General features: G+C 48.6%; 1 protein-coding gene across 6 annotated transcripts in view; it reads left to right on the top strand.

Annotated features, from left to right (window-relative positions):
• The first annotated feature begins 394 nt into the window (after positions 1-394).
• The window catches only part of PUSL1 (pseudouridine synthase like 1), a 74722-nt gene continuing 55729 nt past the window's right edge, over positions 395-19387 (top strand). For 2 of the 6 annotated variants that reach the window (XR_010594197.1, XR_010594196.1), the window contains exons 1-3: positions 395-712; positions 4210-4267; positions 19034-19221. Coding sequence is in view for 1 of the 6 variants with exons in the window: in XM_065574793.1 (XP_065430865.1) it covers positions 654-712; positions 4210-4267; positions 19034-19221 (305 nt within the window). In the remaining 5 variants the exon portion in view is untranslated. The remainder of the gene's footprint in view (positions 713-4209; positions 4268-19033; positions 19222-19387) is intronic. The other 4 variants (XR_010594201.1, XM_065574793.1, XR_010594200.1 and 1 more) reach the window with 3 other exon arrangements.

The raw sequence follows: 19387 nt of genomic DNA, 5'->3' as shown, positions 1-19387 counted from the left end.
CACAAAGCCATTAACACGTTTTATACCAAAGGCAACACTTTTCCTCACTCCCTGGAGCTGATTGCAACTAAGTCTCGGCTCCTCCTCTTGCTCTGTGGGTGGCTAGGGCTTGCCAAAGTTGCAAGCAGCAGCGACACCAACCTCTTTAGGCCCCTGAAAGCTTTCTATCTCCTGAACATGTGCACCGATGTGGCGCCCCTGGTCGCTGCCTGCAAAATGCATGGATGAAAATCCACCCTGGAAGGGGCGCGTGGTTTGGCGAGACAGCCAGGGGCGAGCTGCCCCGCGTCCTGGGAGGGGAAACAAGACGGGAAACCTAGGCGAGGGGAGAAAATTCATTGCTGGGTGGCCCCGGGAGAGGAGGCAGCTGTAGGAGCTGCCCTGCAAGGGGCCTATGGGAAGGCTGGTTGCCGAAACTGAAATCGGATCCCCCGGCAGCTCCACGCTGGGTCGGGCATGGGTCCTGGGCGGAGAGGGGGTTTGCTCTGACCTCGCAGTTTTCCGTGCAAAGCGGGGCGGGGGTTATTTCCAAGCAGAGACAATGAGGAGCAGGTCCGGGTTGCTAAAATCCAGAGGGGGAAGATGTAACAGTATCTTCTGCGCGAGCCTGACCCGAAAGCCGAGCTTTTAAAGGGGAGCCTTTGCAAACAGAGATGAGTTCTCCCAAAACTCGGTACTTGGTTTTCTTTCAGTACTTTGGGACTAAATATAGGTAGGTGCCGTAGTGGTGGTTATCCTCCCGTACTGTGGTGTTGGTAAAACAAGCCCGTGATCTATACATTCATAGGGTGGGGGTGTAGGGTGACCAGATGTCCTAATAGTAGGGGATTTGTTTTATATAGGCAACTATAACCCCTGGGAGATAGACCTATCTCATAGAACTGGACGGGACCCTGAAAGGTCATCGAGTCCAGCCCCCTGCCTTCACTAGCAGGACCAAGTACTTATTTTACCTCAGATCCCTAAATGGCCCCCCCTCAAGGATTGAACTCACGACTTTGGGTTTAGCAGGCCAATGCGCAAACCACTGAGCTATCCCTCCCGCAATTTGTGTCCTAATTTTTCACACTTTCTATCTGGTCACCATAAAGGGGTGGGAGGCACAGAAATTACACACCACTCTTGAAGGTAAATAACTCATTGTCTTTTTGGTAACTATTAATCACATTATTGAATGCATAGGGAAGGGGAGGAGAGCAGGAATACATCTACTGGGGATTAGAAATTTGAACTAGGTCAAATCGTTTGGGGTGGGGGAGATTTTGTCCTGGTTCTCTCCTCCCTCAAAGCCCTACCTGGAGTGATGGGGGACTGAACGATGACACAGGTCCCTTGGAGGATAGAAAAAAGAGCCAGATTCTGATCTCAAACTGGTGTAAATGCAAAGTAATTCCATTTGAATTGATGGAGGTATTTCAGGCTGAGGCCCTGATCCAGCGAGCGGTTCCATGGGGGCTGATCTCTGCACCCCGAAGAACAGTTTGTAGATTGCATCTGAAGAAGTGAGGGGTTTACCCACGAAAGCTTATGCCCAAATAAATCTGTTAGTTTTTAAGGTGCCAGCAGACTCCTTGTTGTTTTTGTGGGTACAGGTTAACACGGCTACCCCTCTGAAGTTTGTAGACTGGGACTTATAGCAGAGTAACTTGGCTTCAGAGTTTTTGCGGGTGTAGCTTTGTTGCATAGGAGTGTGAAAATAAGAGCTGTACCAGCAAAAGCTCCAGTGTAGGTGTAGTTATGGCTAATTTTTGTTTGGGGAACTGGTATATACTATAAACAAACTCTGTTGCCAGTATTGGCTACAGGCAAATCCTTTCTAGTGTAGACAAGGCCTCAATGTCTATAACTTTCAGCCTGTCGTTTCTACTTTGTCTCTAATGTGAGAATCAAAATCACTCACATGCAGGTCAGCGACTGTTGGAATGAGTAGAGTTATTTCTTGCCGTGCTCGGTTTTCGCAGTGCTGCACAAGGTCCCTGCCTCGAGACGTTTCTGATCTGAAGCTCCAGTCCCGCAAATGCGCATGTTTGCGCGGGTGACGGTACAGTCAGTCACACTGCTTGCTTGCCATAGCGTCAGCGGGGTTGGGACGTTATCCTGAAAGCCTTTACCTTGTGCAAATCGTCCCCAGGACTTCAGTGGGGTTGTCATTATCGTTAATGCTGAACTTGATATGGAAGGCTAGAGGGAAAATTGGGGATGTACTTCGGAGAAGGGAGTGATGTGATCAGAACATTGTGGGAGGAAGGAAGGTGACTTTTGGCAGTATTTTGCATGGACGGGATGGGGGAGCAAGGGAGAAAAGCAGGAAGACCAAAGAGGAGGAAATCTCAGTAGCTAAGGAGAGATCCTTGGTGTGGCAGTTCCTATGTAGGTGGGAGGATGGAGGCCTGGCTAGGGAACGAGGAGAAAAGGATGGATTGTGTTTTCTGCAGTCACAAACCTTTTTGCAAAGTAAAATAAATAAAGAAAAGTGTTTAAAAATGCCAAGTGCTGTATGTGACCGTTTCCCTTCATCCTTGAATGATGCAGAGAGAACCAAGGCAGATAAACTTGTCTTTAGATGCAGTAAAAGGGCCATTTAATTTTTGCAGGGAGAGTTTGAACGTTGGATATGCCACGTAATCCATTTTGACAGCTGAGATTGCATTATTTTGCTTTTCTTTTTTTTCCACTCGAGTGAGTCTCTTTAACTCTCGGCGAGACATTCTATTAGGCAGACAATGCAAGCAGAATAGAGAAGGAATAACTGAAATAAGATATGCAAATGTCATCTGTTGTTGAAACCATAGTCATAGATTTGTGTCTGCATCTGCTGCTTAAATATTATTCTTTGCCTATAATCAGATTAGGCCATTATTATTAATGGGACAATTACTATAGCTGGAAAGCCGCAAACTCCATGCTTTGTGAATTGTTAAGAAGTCTTTGTAAAACTTTGATTCCTATTTGTGTGGCCTCAATACAGTACAACACTTACCAGCCCTTGAAGTTAATGGGACATAAGCATGTGCTTAAGGTGATGCATGTGCGTAATTGCTTTGCTAAATGAGAGCCTGTCTAAATTAGCAGCGTGTAGTGGTAGGAAAACGTGTATATATAATTTTACTTCTATGTACAGTATTGGTGCCTGATCCAAAGTCCATGGCAATCTATCTACATTACTTGTCAGGACCCCATAGCTGTAGTATAAGTGTCATGGAGCACTTGACAGTATTGAATGCATTTGTCCTCTCAACATCTCTGTGAGGTAGGGAAATATTTTTATACCCAGTTAATAGAGGGAAAAGTGAGGCACAGAGAGGCCAAGGGTCAACATTTTTAAGGGTATTTAGGTGCCTAAAGATGCAGGTAGGTACCTAATGGGATTTTCAAAAGCGTCTTTAGGCATCTAAATCTCTCCCTCGGGGTATGTCTGTGCAGCCCGCGGCCGCCAGCCCCCGAGCCTGGGTCGACAAACTCAGGCTTACGCTACTACGCTAAAAATGGCCAGGGGAGGCAGTGCTGTGGCTCGGGCTGGAGCTCAGGTTATGAAGCCCGTGGCCCTCCCCCCCCGCTTCAGAGCTCGAGCTCCAGCTGCAATGTCCACACAGCAGTTTGTAGCACAAATAGTGCAAGCCCCAGTCTGTCGACCCCGGCTCGGTGCCATGGGCTGTGTAGGCGTACCCTTAACGACGCCCAAGGTCACGCAGGAAGTCTGTGGTGGAGGACGGACTTGACCCCGAGTCCTAGCCCAGTGCTTTAACCATTGAACCATCCTTCCTCTTGTATTGGGTTTTGGGTCAGGCCCATGCAGCGGAGGGGTGAGCCATGCCAGTGAATGCTATCAGCTCCTCGAATTCCCCCGAATCTTGACATGGTTAATAACAAGGAGAGCCTCGTCCTCCCTGATCCGAAAAAGCAAACCCCATTCTTTGCGGGGGGACAGCACCCTTTATTCCTGGCTTCCCCCCCTGCAGCCTGCCAGCCGACTCGTACTGCTTTCTGCTCGCACGCACAGAAGTGGACGGTAGCATTTAATCCTTAGATCAGTTGTATGTAAAGAATTCCCTGGATCTCAATCACCATCAGTCACTTGACAAAAAAAGCTGACGATCCTTATTTTGCTGTCGCCCAGGTGCCCAGCCTATGTGTGATGTTCGGCCATTGGCTGAAGGTTGGAATTCACTGACAATTGCTAATAACTGTTGTCCTCCTTTTGCTCTGCAGTGGTGTCATGGAGACATTGGCTGATCAGTCTGTGCTCGGTGTCCAGAATTACTTGGAGGTAGGTACTTGGGGTGGCACTGACACAAACCGAAAAGCTAAGGTTGCATTGTGAAACCACAGATATTATAAGGGGGAACACTTGTTCTTGTACTGACCACTTATAATAATAATAATACCTAGCTCCTCGTACAGCACTTTTAGTCTGTAGATCTCAAAGCTCTTTACAAAAGAGTTCAATATTATTACCCCCATTTTAAAGATGGGGAAACTGAAGCACGGGGGATGAAGTGACTTGCACAAGGTTACCCAGCAGTTCAGTGGCATTGTTGTTAAGGATTTGATCCAGGACAAGTTTTTCATGCCTTTTCTTTGTTTTTTGAGGGGATGTGGGGGCCAGTCCTGCAAGCTGCTCTGCATGGGCAGGCACTTGTCTAAATGCAGAGTTGTGCTGGTTTACCTTGAGATTTGATTTTAAACCGGTTTGGTTAAACTGGTGTTCGTGTAGTGCCGGATTAGCTAAACTAGTTTAACTAAATGGGTGAAAGTTTATGTGTAGACAAAACCTGGCTTACTATAGGACCCTGTGGTAGGCATCCAGCTTTTTCTGTGCCCAGTTTTCCCCACCTATAAAAGAGGTATTAAAATACTTTCCTCCCAGGGGCATGAGAGTTGGATGTTTGTAAAACCTCCTCAGATCCTTGTATGGATGCAAAGCATTGTTATTTCCAAAGCCTGCAAATGCATTTGTTAAACTGGTGTCACATTCCAAAGCCATGTATTTAATAGCTGTTTGCCATTAACAAAATCTCAGTTATTCCTATGGTATATTAAAATTAATGATTTGTGCTTAATTTTAATGTAAACACTCATAAGAATGGTGTAGTCAGCCTGTTGTCCCAGAGATGCAATCATGAATGACTGGTTTAATCTTAATGTATGTTCCTCATGGTCATTATTGTCTCAAAGGGGGCAGCACTTTCACTGAGCCATTACTTTTCTGTAATCTCTGTTGGGAACTGTACCAAGGGAACATCTGGTTCCTAGATCACTTGTCTAATGTGCAGGAATTTTGTCTGATGTAGAGGAATTCTGCTAATCATGCTTATGTTGTTTAAGTGCATTCCTCTCCAGAGGGTCGTATGACTGTCCTATCTAAGCAAAGCCATCAGAAATGTTTAATTAGCGCTGGAGTCTTACCCTCTGTCCTCTCACTAATTGACAGGCAGTGACAATCTCTCAGTTTCTACACAAGCAAAACCAAATAGCTTCAAATTAGAGAGACTTGATACTGAGTTGGAGTCTTCCTGGTAGAGCGATTAAAGGCGATCCCGGGTGTCTGCCTGTGTACTTACATAGCTCCGCTCACTGTACCTCGCAAATGTTAATTAATTTATCCCCACAAAACACCTGTGCCGAAGTGTTGTTTTCCCCATTTTACAGATGGGAAGCTCAGGCCAAGAGAAATTAAGGAACAAATCCTCAAAGGTATTTAAGTACCTAACCTTCATGGATTTCAATGGGAGTTAGGTTCCTAAACACCTGATAATCTGGGTTTCTGAGACCTGCCCATGGTCACACAAGGAGTCTGTTGCAGAGTGTAGGACTGAATTTAGGGTCCCTGAGTCTCAATACAGGGCCTTAACAATAAGACATTCTTCTTCTCTGCCTGGCCAAAATTAAACCAAAAGCTGGCTTGTAAGAAGAACTTTTCATGAAACCTAAGACCAGTAGAAATGGTTCTGAAAATTCCAGTGGAAACAGTTTTTGTTTTTTAAGCTAAACATCCCCCTGCAGAACTGCAATCCAAACATTGCAGCATTGTGTTAGTGTGGGACACCCAGAGGTGAAACTGACTAGTAACTGTAAACAAAAGTGAGACAAGGCGGGAGAGGTAATATCTCTTTCTGGTACAACTTCTATGGGTGAAAGAGAGAAGTTTACGTAGCGTTCTTTGCTCTGTAAACGCAAAAGCTTATCTCTCGCATCAACAGATGTTAGTCCAATAAAAGATTTACCTCACGCACCTGGTCTCTCTAATATCCTGGGATCAGCACAGCTCCAGCAACGCTGCATGTAAACAAGAGAGAAATTGGCTAGTTCATTTTCATTGTCAAGATGACAAGAAATGCAAAAACTGAAGAAGGAAATTTGCCATTAAAAGTTCTCTCCGGTTTTAATGCTCTCGGATATAACTATGAACACATATAAAGAAACCTTGTGGGGTTTTTAAATGATTTCTAACCTGAAAGTATCCCTTTAATACACTGGATATGGGTTTGGTCCTACAAACACTGTGAGTAGCGTCTGAGTTATTCCATTAACTTCCAGGAGACTTCCCACGGTGGTCAGGACTTCTCTCTGTATCAATTGTTAACAGGATTGGGCCCTAACTGTGCAGTAGCAGTGAAAAAAGACCTGTTCCTATGTCAGCCAGTAGAAAGTGGGTCACTAGTACAGGTTACAGAATTAATGCTCTGCACATCTAGGCATTTTTGTAATGTAATGCTAAGTTAATTACAATTCTGTATTGAGTGGCACATCTCTGAACACTGCCAGTGATTCCCCTGTCCCCACGAGTGGCTGTAATTAAAAGGAGACTCTGCTGTCTTAATTTACTTCTTGCAGTCGGGGTAAGTTATAAGCTAAAGTGAAACACATGCCTGTTTGTGTGAGAGATGAGATTTGAGCTGTCAGAGAGGTTACAATCCAGGCACCTTGTGCTGCAGCTGACTGCTATCCAGAATGAGACACTCACACCACTGTTTCTAGTCACTTCTGAAGCAACAGAAATGATGTATGGTTCTCATAAGCTTTACTTCTGGAAAGATTATCCTCTGGCATGTTTCTGGGCTGGGTTTAGGCTTGCCAGAAGCAGAGATTAAACCATATGTTTTATTCTAGCTTCCCTCCCCATAGTATCTGAGCGTAGTATTCTTAGAGCAGCATGTTTTCTTATCACCTCTGGGTTTTAAGGACAGTGTGCATGTCTCTGGCATAGTCTTAGCGCTTGCTCTCCTTTTCCTCTTTGGAGGCGTGTGTATGTTTGGGAGGGGTGTGCAGGAGGGAGCTGTGTGCAGTTCAATAGATGGTGTGAACTCTTAGCACCGAATCAGTGCCCCAACATGGTGTCAGGTGGTGATACACTTTTGGAGGTGCTGTCCTTTTAAGATGAAATAGTAAACGTCTATGGTCACTGAAAAGAATGACTTGTGGCCATTAAAGATCACTCTTCACATTTTGCACGGGTAGAATTGTAGACCTTGATAACCTAGCTCAAACTTAACCAGGACAAGTAATGCCTACCTAAAAAAAAACGTTACTCTTGCCGCTTCAGCTAACAAGCAGTATTCTTTGCTTTCTGGACGAACTGTTGTATTGTCTTTCTATGTGCTCTTAAACAGCTGCCATTTTTCAGAGCTGTCAGAGACACCTGCATGTCAGTGATGGGTCAGATTACTCCTGGGGGAATGATGCGCCATTACGCAGGCGCAGAATTTATGTTCCCCGCAGATTTCTTTGTATCCCCTCCTCCCCCCAAAATGATTTTCTGATAGGAAAGCAAAGGGAAGCCACAAGAGTGGTCATGCGACCCTCCCCAGCAGTACGTTTCGGGTGCCCACGGCAGCCGGCAGAGAGGTAAATCGCTGGAGGGCAGGGGGCGGGACTGGGGAAGACCCAGCTGGTGGCTCCTACCCTGCGCCGGGCTCAGCTGCCAGTCCCGGCTGGGCTGGGGAGGACAGGCCTACCTCTTCCCTTGAACGGTATACAGGGCCAGGTCAGACCCACACCCAGATTTTCCCCCCAGCTGAAGGAAGCTCTGCAAACTCCTCTGGCCCCCCACTTCCTGCACCCATTGCTCCTCAGCTGCATGGGGAGGGATCTCTGTACAGGGAGCGTCTCCCCCAACCGCCGTTCATCCAAACCCCCTCATACCCAGACCCTCACGCTGAGCCTCACACCTGCTGTACCCAGAACTCCACTGAGGAGCCCCACTCCCCCTGCACTTGGACCACCCCAGTGAGCCACCTGGATCCCCACCCCACCGAGCCCCAACCAGCTGCACCCCCCAGGATTGCCACCCCACTCCCCCAGCATCTGGACCTCCCCACACCCAGACACCCAGGCCTTCTGGCTGGCTGCCCCAGAGAGTCATGGATGTGTAGGACTGAGCCAGCTCTGGGAACGTGACTGTGCGATGCCTGGTGTGATGCCATCACTCGCGGTCACTCTGACTGACTGGTGCAATGGTCCTTAGAAGACTCTGCGTCTGTGTATTTGCCATGCTTGTTTTTGATGGCCTGTGTTGGCATTCATTCGGCACTCGCTGCTGTGGTAGCTGAGGGCTGTCTGTAATTCTGGTGGTGGTAGTTAGAGCCGTCCGACGGCTGGGGCACTGGTCTGGGATTTGGGAGACTCGGGTTTTATGCTCCGCTTTGCCACCCACCTGCTGCATGACCTTAAGCAAGTCACCTAATCTCTGCAACATTTATTCGTATTGCTCATTGATTTATAAAGCACCCACCCATCTCCAGAGATGTATCTGGAAGGCTGCGTGAATGTTACACAGAGCTGGAAAGACAGAGAGTCCAAAAGGCCGTGTATCCCATTTACCCTGTCCTCTGCGTAGCATAGCACTGCTTTCCCTCCCTGTCCCAGGCTTTGGGCATTGGATGAGGTCAGCAGTTGTTTTGCAACATTTGAGTGAGCAACTTTTTGTTTTAACAAGCGAATGGGTAGAATGGGCAATTTATTAAAAAAAAAAAAAAATAGGTGGGGTGGGGAGAAAAAGTTAGATCAACATATTTGGTATTGTCATTTCATGGCATCGGCATTTTGATCTCCTCAGCTGCACGCTGGCCAATTCATGGATATGCTCGTTCCTTTCATGTGGTTGGATTGATGTCGGGCACTGCTGAGTCGGGTTGCATTTATGAGAACCACATGGGATGTCTTAAAGGAACATTAATGGAAAACTTCTGGAGTCTGTAGGAATTTGTCCCCTTTGCTCCACCTTCTTGCAACCTTGAACTCCGAAGGACATGATGTTCTTCGAGCGATTGCACGTGTCCGTTCCACTGTCGGTGTTGGTGCATTCCAGTGCATGGTTATCGGAGAGTTTTTACCCTTAGCAGGGCCGGTCAGGGTGGCCCAAGCGCCCTTTTCTGTCTTATGCCCATGGTGCAGGCATAAAGGGCTGAGCCACCCCAGGTCTCCTTCAGTTCCTTCTGCCCGTGACGGTTGTTGGAGCTCCCTGTCCTTGCTTCTGCAAGTCTTTTCTCAATACCTGTATCTAGTGCCCGGGTATTGTTAGTGTCCTTTAGTAGCTAGTTAGTTTGTTAGGGTAAAAACTTGTTTTGTGTGGCTCTGGCACCCAGCTTGAGGACTGGTACTGGAGAAGTGCTGTGCTCTCCGGGTTTCAATGCCTGCCACTCTTGTAGTAGTGACCCTCACCCCAGCCGCCTTAAGTGCTTGAAAGGCAGAGCAACCAGGTTAAAATATTTGCTGATGGAATCAGCACTTCGGCCTCCATCTGAGCCTTCTGCCTCGCTATAGGTACCGAGCACCTTGGCGTCCGTCAGCACTGCACCTTTGGTGCTACTGGGAGGAAGAGGCAGATCAGCATCACTGGTACCAATAAAGAGGCGTCATCAAAAGACTCGAGGAGGATGAGCTCTTCCAGAGACTCGGGAGGGTGTTCAGAGAGGAGGCAGTCCCCAGAGCACACTGCTAAGTAAGGGAGTTGCTGCGGGCCTGTTGAGACTGGCTCCTGAAGCACCTTCATCAACATCTCCTCGCGCCGCAGAGTGTCTACCCGGGGCTGTCTCCTCCGGAGTCGTTGAGAGAGTTGTTGAACCTTCCAGAGCCACCGTCACCAGCACTTCAAGAAACTTGCCTGGCACCGGTGCTCAAGATACCTCCTCTAGCACCTTCACCTCCGCTCTGAGCAGCTCCACCAGATGTGGCTGTTAGAGAACCAGTGAGGCCGATACTGTCTAGGGCAGGGATCGGCAACCTTTGGCCCATGGCCCGTCCGGGAAAGCTGCTGGCGGGCCGGGCCGGTCTGTTTACCTGCAGCGTCTGCAGGTTCAGCTGATCGCAGCTCCCACTGGCTGCGGTTCGCCGTCCCAGGCCAATGGGAGCTGCAATCGGCCGAACCTCTGGACGCTGCAGGTAAACAAACCACCCCGGCCCACCAGCGGCTTTCTCTGATGGGCCACGTGCCAAAGGTTGCCGATCCCTGGTCTAGGGGAAAGCCACACATCATATCTTTGGCTGCCCTTTCTTCAGAGTTTGAGCCTCCTTCTCTGGCACTGATGGGTACGGTGCTGCCGAGGTCTCGAGAAGAAGCTTCCTGCTCATTGGACTCTGAAGTGGGTTCCTGTGTACCCAACCTAGCCAGTCCCATCAGGAGGGATATGCCACCTGCCCGCCCTGGATTCCACCCCAGCGCCAGCAGGAAGCTTACAGGCGGGACCTTTGGGCTAGGCATAGCTGGGCCCTTTGGGAACCTTGGGGTCCCCCCCCAAGTCAAGAGCATCCCTGCAGCCATTTCAGCCGGCTCCATGTGCTGGGCATCAGGAGAATGGTCACCACAAGCACCGTAGTGTTGGTACCAAGCAGAGCTGGGTTCCCTTTCATGAGCAGCTGCAAGAGGAGAAGGAACTGGACCAGCCCCTGGTGTCGTCAGCATCCTCTTCCTCATCTCCAGACGAGGCAATTGTGGCGCAGCCTGGTTCTCCACCTCGGGGTGATTCTAAGACTCCTCTGGAGCTGTTGCGGAGGATGGTTATAGCTCTTGATAGCCACCTGGAGGAGGCTGGGGAAAAAATCTCACAAGCTGGTGGACATTCTAACATCTGCGGCTTCAGCTAGACTAGCCCCATTTATTGGGAGAGCTATCTTAGAGCCCTACAGTTTGCACGTATGTGGTCTAGGTTGCCAAACTGTGCCTTAGACTCCTTCGGGGCTGGATGGTGGTGAAGTGCTCTCCTAGAGAGCACCACATAGGCATGTTTGTGTAAACATGTTTACGACTGCCCTCTCCTGGATGGAATCAGAACTGCTCAACTGTGCGCCATAGATCCTATACTGCTAACCAAGATTCTCCTTTAGCTCAAGTAGCTGGGGACTGGTCCTTTGGAGCAGGAGTTTTTGAGTCTATCCCCGCTGTCACCATGACGTTCACAAGTGGTCATGGCATGCACCATAGTGACAATCCTGTAGCCACGGATTTGTTCGTGTTCAGAGACTACCTGCATGGAGCAGAGAGATGGATCAGTTTTGCGGACTAAGCATACAGAGATAGAGGATGATTTAATATGTTTAGCTTTTTCCCCCCAGAAGATTAAAACTTTCTTTCTTGGTGAATATTTATTTAGTCTGCACCCCTTAAAAACTCGTATCATTTCTAGGGACGGGAGCAAACCTAGAACCCAGATCTAAGCATCCCCCCCCCGACTTTTCTAGAGTTTGGATCTAGATCTGAACACTGTGGCTTGGCCATTTCTCTTGTTATTTCTTTATTAATATTGACAAGATATATAGGATCCGATCCTGCAGCCCTTACACACAGGTAACCCCACTGTAAATGCAATTCAGAGGGACAAACCTTCAGCATCGAAGCTTTTAACCCCCTTACTCAAATGAGTAGCTGTTACTCATGCAAGTGAGCACCTGGACTTGGGTGGGATTACTTGCATAAGGAAGCACTGTTAGGATTTGCAGAATCAAGCCCGTTTAGTGCTACAGCTAGTAAACTGCACCCAGTTTGATCTCCTCTAAAATGCAACAAACCCAAATCCAATTTATACACCCCCAAGAAAACAGAACCCCCAGCCCTGAGCTGGTGTATGTTGCTTCTTCGTTGTATTTTTCTCCCGGAATTTATGTGCAGTGTGGTGCTTGCTGTTTGGTTTGAATCGTCTCCCGAGTGTGCTGATGAATGCTGCCCAGAACAAATCTTCCTGCACAAAGCTCTGCTTTGGCCAGCAGCTTTGTGCTGTATCCAGATACTATTTCCCATGCAAGGGGGAGCGGGGATCAGAGCAGCCAAGGGCCGCGTGAGGCTGTTTCAGAACAAACTCCAAAGAAAAGAAGGTAGACACAGGAATGAGTCATCTGTTGTCCCTGTTTGAGTTGGATTGCTCCTCCAGCGATGTGGGCGACTGGCTTTTAGACCTAGTGAATGTCTCTACTGTACTCTCCTTGCTGCCGCAAGAACTTGCATCCATCACACTGAGTACCAGGCCAGATCCTCGGCTGGTGTGAATCGGTGTAGCACTGTCTAAGTCCATGAGGCTGTGCTGATATATACCAGAAGAGGATCAGGCCCACTAATTTTAAAATGTACCCTCATGCCTCAGTAGGCGGCTGTGAGCCAGCGCAGCACGTGGGGTCTCTGCACATCTGGTGCCTTCTTGATGGAATTCTCTTCCACATGCAGTTTGCCCTAGTGCTTCTGTTTTGACCTTTAAAACCCATTTGAAAGCATGCATTTCCCTTCTCTCTAATACGGCACAGTCAGAGAGGAAGCGTTGTCCAGTGGTTAGAGCGCACAGCAAGATTCAGGGAGCTCAGATTTTCTCAGGGTGCTGCCATTCATTATCTGTCTGGCTTTGGGCAGGTCACTTCACCGTCTGTGTGTTCCCCGGGGGGTGAATGCTATTCTCCGATCTCACAGGGATGTCATTAGTTTGCAACGCGCTGAAGGGGCCTCCAGGGGAGGTGCGAAGTGTTGTTTTTGCAGGGCTTACCCAGGGCCGGCTCCAGGGTTTTCGCCGCCCCAAGCAGAAGCAAAAAAAAAAAGAAGCCGCGATTGCGATCAGCTCTACTGCCCCCGCTTCAGTCTTTGGCGGCAATTCGGCGGCTGGTCCTTCGCTCCGAGAGAGAGTCAGGGACCCGCCGCGGAATTGCCCCCGAAGATCCCGACGTGCCGCCCCTCTCCTTTGGCTGCCCCAAGCACCTGCTTGCTGGGCTGGTGCCTGGAGCCGGCCCTGGGCTTACCCCAGTGTAAAACTGAGGGGAAACGTCACTGGAATCAGGAGAGCTGCACCATTGTCGCCGATAGAATTTGGCCCTGCAGCCAGAGTTTCTGCTGTCTCTGTGGGTTCAATACGTCAAGCATCGCAGTTAGGCAGGTATCGTGGCTGGGTGACTCTGATGTCCGGGATAGAGCTGAGAGACCTCATGTAACAAGTTTACCATGGAGTTTTTCTAACTGCTTCCCCAGCTCAGTGGTTCTCAGACTTATTGGACTGGGCCTCCCTTCTTTGTGTCTGTAGTCAGTCGGCCCCTCCCATCCCCAAGTACGTAGACTGCCACCCTACCCTGAAGGCTTCAGAGCACGAGCCCCAGCCCGAGCCCCAACTTCAGAGCCGTGTCCTGCTAGCCCGTCTCTGAAGCCGGGCTGGGAGCGCTTGCTTTCATGGGCTGTGTAGAGCCACCCTCAATTTCTGTTTTAACCTTTAAAGGGCAATTGGACCTGGGTCAGAGAGCTGAAAACCAACTCTTTCTATAGGCTGCAGCACTGCAGGTGATGTCTCTCTGGTTCCTCTTCTGCGGGCAGTGTTCAAACAGGAGTCGAGATTTCCCTGGCTCTGCAGGACTCTGTCCCTCTTCTCTGGATCCCGCTGGACCTACCGGGGATTCCTGTTATTCCCTGTCTCTTCAGGATACTTTAAGGGCCCAGCTCCCACTGAAGTCAGTCCCATTGATTTGAATGGGAGTTGGATTGGGAAATTGGAGAATTTTTCTTGCGTTTCCAAGGCACACGATTGCATTGAACGGTGCAAGGTTCGTTGTTGTTTAAAAAACAAAAAAACAAAAAGGATTTACAGGTAGGGTTCCAGAGCTTCTCCCCTCCCCCCCCCCACCCCCCCCCCGGACTTTATTCCCTCCCTCTGCAAATCTCTCAGCTCAGCCTTGGCCCTTGTGCCAGAGCTTCTAAGTTAGGACCGAACCCAGTTTCTGTGGAAGTAGATGGGATCCTTGCGGTTCGCAGGTGTGTGGACTGAGGGGAGGATGGGCCCCAGAAGAATAATAGCAATATGGGACGTGGATCCATATCATTCTGGCACTTGAGTGGACGTTTTCATGCGGTTCTAAATGTGGAAACGCTTAGCGAATGACCTGTGAGAAGAACAGCCCAGCTAACTGCAAATGGTTCTTTTCATGCATCACAGCGTAGGCAGGAATTCAGGGTAAAGTGAAACCCTTGGATGTGTATCCCAGCTCAAGGAATACTGTTGGCTGGAGAGACTGCACACCAGAAAGCAAAGTCCAATAGAAAGATGACTGGATCTAGGTAAATGAGGCACCTCCAGCATGTGTCGAGCCATCAAATGGCAAAGCACTCAGAAATGAACATCTGCTAAAGTGAGGACACTCGGATGCAATGTGGGCTAAGAACCAGCACCTGGGGACTTCTAAGGCCTGATCCTCCTCTCGTTTGCACTGGAGTGACCAGGAGTAAGTCCATTCAAGTCAGCAGAGTTACACTAGGAGACCCCACAATCCTAGACTCTAGTCCCAGCTGTACCAGCCACTTGCTGGGTGACCTTGGGCAAGTCGCTTAATCCTTCTGCCTCAGTTTCCTCATTTGGATTTCTGAGATAATACCCAGGGGAGGTATTTGGGAGGCTTAATTAATATCAGTAATGCCGGGGTGAGTTCCTCTGATGAAAAGCACTGTACAGGTCCAAAGTGTTTTTATTTTGTCATCAGGCTTTTCCCTGAAATTACTGAAGAGTAAATAATGCATCTTTTCATAATTCAGTACGGGTGATATTAGCAGATTAGCGTTGTGGGAATCAGGGGGAAACAAACCACCAGCTGCATATAGGCTCAAAGGACATCTGGATGGTCCAATTATGGGACACTCTCATAAGTGAAGGGGTCATTTGTGAGTTGCTTGCAACGGGGGTCAGCAGTTCAGCAATGCTCCGCATTGGGGAGATTAATTAGGACGTGCTTCCACTGAGCTATTAAAAAGGAATCTGGTGCAGGAGTCACTTGTAATATCTCTTAAAGACCACGTGGCCGCTGGGCTGGAGGGAAAATAGCTTTTAATAGCTCCGGTTTTGTTGTTGGTTATTCCTTGAATGTTCAGCACATAGATCCTTCAGTTTCCTCTCCAGAGAGTTCTGCATGGGAAGGACGCCTGCTGGATGGAGGCAGCTGTGCAAATAGCTTTTCTTTGTCCCCATCGTCCAGTTGTGGCTCTCTGTGGGTTCATTGTTCCCCATGTGCCAGTCAGTCAGCCAGCCCTGCTTGGATCGATCCTACGGTCCACGCTGCTTTTCCAGTCTATTCTCCAAAAAGAGAGACTTTCTCCCAGGCAGAGGGGTGAGATCCAAACCTCAGCGCATGGCTCTCACTGCAGTACCTTCCAGTGCTGTTCAGACACAGGCTTGAAAGGGGCTGGAGAAGGGATGGGGTGGGTGTGGGGATCCCGCTGAGTCCTGAGCCCAAACAGACACAAATCCATACCAAGCCAAGCAGGGTGTTTCCCAGGCTCTAGCCCTGTTCCCCAAGGGTGGATCTGCTGCGCTTCTCCTATGCCTGACAAAATCTGCTAAACCCAAACACGTCTTCCTGCAAGTTTGCTCTATAAATGCAACCTCAGCTTTACCATAAGTCGCTGAGCCACATGTCAAGGTCTGCTAAAGAAAACTGTTTAATTTCTGTCTGCTCCTCTCTGCTAAAGGGTAATAAATAAAGATTTTTCAATGTTAATTGTAACCACATGTGAGCTCCAAGAAAAGGCTCGGGTGGGGTGTGTTCTGGTTCCCAGGCCTTCCCCCTGCAGTTCAGTTACATTGTTGCGCTCCTCCCCATCCTTTATAATGGTACGTTTTAGCAGAGAGGATTCTGGACTCTTAGAAATAGCAGGAGTCTGGAAGGTATTTCCGAGTGAGCGGTTAAAACTTTATTGACTCTCGGTACCAAATTGAAATCTAATAAAGATCACTGCTTGCTTTCCTTGGGGGGGGCGGACGGAGGGGGCGGGGAGTGAGAGCCAATGCTAGCCATTAATCTGGGTTTCTCCTTTATTTCTTTTTCAGCCCATCTTTCTGATCTCTCTCCGTCCTAACCACTCTGGCTAACTGCCTTAGTCTCTCCCTAGGGGCCGGTGAACATGAGGCTGAAAGGGGTGCTTGCACAATGAGATCGCGAACGTGCTTTGAAAACTTGAGTGTAGACGGGGCAAGTTGTGTTTTAAAATGCGTAAAGTCAGTCCTGGTGAACCCTAGGCTCCTACCCACTCACGTGTTAAAATAAAACCTGCCCTGTCTTCTCTGGGGTTTTTAAGAAAACGTAATTCGTCCTAGCTCGTGCGCGCAGACACGCCTAATTAGCTGCATTAGAGGACACCACATTAATCGGGGTTTTTCTTTACTTTCCCAGTAGGGGGGCAGTAAAGATATCGCACCTGTTTGTTTTTTCCAGCCCTTAGTTATGGGGCAAAGAAGGAAGGGGGGTGGGGGAACAGCTGTTGGGGAGGAGAGTGGTGGGGAATGGGAACTGAAATCCCTTTCAAAAGGTGTTTAATTCACTGTGGAAGCTGTGCTGTGGTGCAGAACCTTGCAGATATTAAAGTACTTCCGCTACCCTTGGTTTAAAAATGGTGATTTTTAGTATTATTGGGTGTAATTTTTAACTGTCCCGTCCCGTCGTCCCCCTTTTCCTACCCCCCCCATCTCACTTCACAGCTGCGGTGTGATTCAAGGGTGGTATGGTGGCACTAGTAAAATACAGTCCCCTCGCTCTATAAATAATATATTGCCCGTAGTCATTTTAATTTTAGTCTTGCTGTGACTAACGTCCCAGTCGTGTTAGCAGGACATCGCATCAATGCTAAGATGACTCTCACTAGGACAGCGAGGAGCAGCCCAATTCTGTGTCATAGTAACATACGTGACCAATGAATAGAAGGATGTGACTTGAGTCCATATGGGTTTATCCCGTCACTCATATCCCTGCGTGTATGTCCTTGCATCAGCTCCAATGCTACATGTGCGTATTAATGGGGAAGTGCCTTGATCCTTGGGCGATATCATCTATTCCTGAGACTAATGAAATGCATGAGCTAGGTGCTGTGTTACTGTTAGTCTGATCTGCTGGCCCCTCCTCTGATCTTAATAATTGATGGAAGCCTATTGCTCCCTTTATGGGTGGGAGGAATCTTTGGCTTGAGATATTTTATTCAGCGGGGGTCTGCTCTGAAAATGAAAGGGTGAACCCTGCACCTGCTAAAGTCTGGTGTCAAAACTGCAGGGGCGTTGGATTGGTCCCTAGGTGCTGCTGATGTGTCTCTTGAGTGAATGGCTTCCATGTTCTTTTAAGTGTGTGTGCATAGAGTCAGGCTAAGATCAATAGCATTGTAAGAAAGCCTCTGGTCTGCGGACCGCTGATGGTCCACAGACTATGTCTAAGATTTCCAAAGGGGTCTGCACCTCCATTTGAAATGTTTTAGGGGTCCGCAAATGAGAACAGGCGGTAAATCACTGTAAATGCAGTTACTCACCAATCACAGGATAAGCTGCTGGGTTGCACTTAAACGCTGGGTGCATTGGCTAAATGTCATGTCTAAGCTGTGACTTAAAATGCAAACGGTTGTCTTGCCTCAGTAAGGGTCACCGAGAAGGGGAATGGATTTGCCCACCTGACCTGCCACTCTGCTAAATGTCATCTCTGCTCAGTCAATCCATATGGCAATGTGGAAAGAGTGACCAGGGCTAGGGAAAATCTGAGACAGCCATATCTTGGTGGAAAACTGGATTTAGAATCTGGGTCACCCTAAAGGGGAAGTCACTTTAGAATCATAGAAAAATATTAGGGTTGGAAGAGACCTCAGGAGGTCATCTAGTCCAATCCCCTGCTCAAAGCAGAACCAACCTTTACAAAACAACCAGCCAACCTCCTCTTCTATCTTCTGTTCTGTCTAGGTTTTTATACCATCCTCGTCACCACAGTGTCTGGGCACCTTCCAGTCGTGCATTAAGCATTGTGACTAACATCTGTTGTATGTGATTCCTTCTTCCCTGATGACAATTGTATGAAAAGCAACGGCCTACATCTACAGTGGGGATTAGGGATTTTGAGTGCCTCCATCTTTGGGTGTCCAGCCTAAGGTGTCTTTTAAAGGGGCCTGATTCTCAGAGGGCAAATGTGCCGTACTGTGTGAAAATCAGGCCCCTTTAAAGTGTCTGAAACTGGGCCCCCAAAATCACCCCGTCGTGTTTGAAAATTGGGTTTTGTTTTGTTGTTGGCCTCAAAGAAACGAAAGCACCCACTGGTCTACTTTCTGCAAGGGGCTGAGGCCTCTGAATTGGACTCCTGTTGATGTCCTTGAAAGATGATGGACCCCAGCCCCTTGCAGAATGGATCCCTTGATGAGAACCGGGAAAATATTATTAAATATTTGCCAGTGACAGAGCTGGCTGGTTTTGTTTCCTGCTCAAAACGATCAGAGGCCAGTACTTAGCACTGAGTCATGGTGAATGTGTAGAGGGCTTGGAGCGGGGAGTTCTCTTTTCCCTGGTGTGTAACTGTATAAAAGAAGTTTCAAAGGAAGAAGCAGGTGAACAGATGCAGGAAGTTCCGTTTGCTGCACATGCTCGTGTTAAATGTGTACGATTGATGCTCTACCAGAGCAAAGGTCAGATCACTTCAGTGCGACCAGGCCTATAAACATGCCTCGCTTCTGCTCCCGTTGATTGCCGTGGTGCAGGAGAGGGCACGTGGGAGAGCCGAAGAACATGGCGTTGTGTTGTAATGCCTTCTTGCGAATCCCTTGCTCACTGTCCCTTCTGTTGGATTGCAGCGGGCGGCACAGAATCTCAGACCCGTCACTCCCATCAAGTTCTACGTCTCCAGCCGAACAGACACCGGCGTCCATGCCCTCTGCAACTCCGCTCACCTCGACGTCCAGAGAAGCGTCGGGAAGCCGCCTTTCCCTGAAAGCGTTATTGTCTCCGCCCTCAATTACCACTTGAAGCCCGAACCAATCAGGTGAGTTTGGTGGAGGGACAAAATCTTTCTCTGCGATTGCTGGCGAAGGTGCGATGAGCTCCCTCATGTTTATCCACAGAATGGGTCTGGCTGTCTTAAACATCTCTGCAAGCTCCCCACCCGTGTCCACACACACACAGACAGACATACACACAGTCTCCCCTGT

Source organism: Chrysemys picta, chromosome 21, assembly GCF_011386835.1.
Source record: "Chrysemys picta bellii isolate R12L10 chromosome 21, ASM1138683v2, whole genome shotgun sequence".
NCBI classification, from domain to species: Eukaryota; Metazoa; Chordata; order Testudines; family Emydidae; genus Chrysemys; species Chrysemys picta.
The sequence above is the reverse complement of the archived record's forward strand: the minus strand, read 5'-3'. Positions and strand labels throughout refer to the sequence as shown.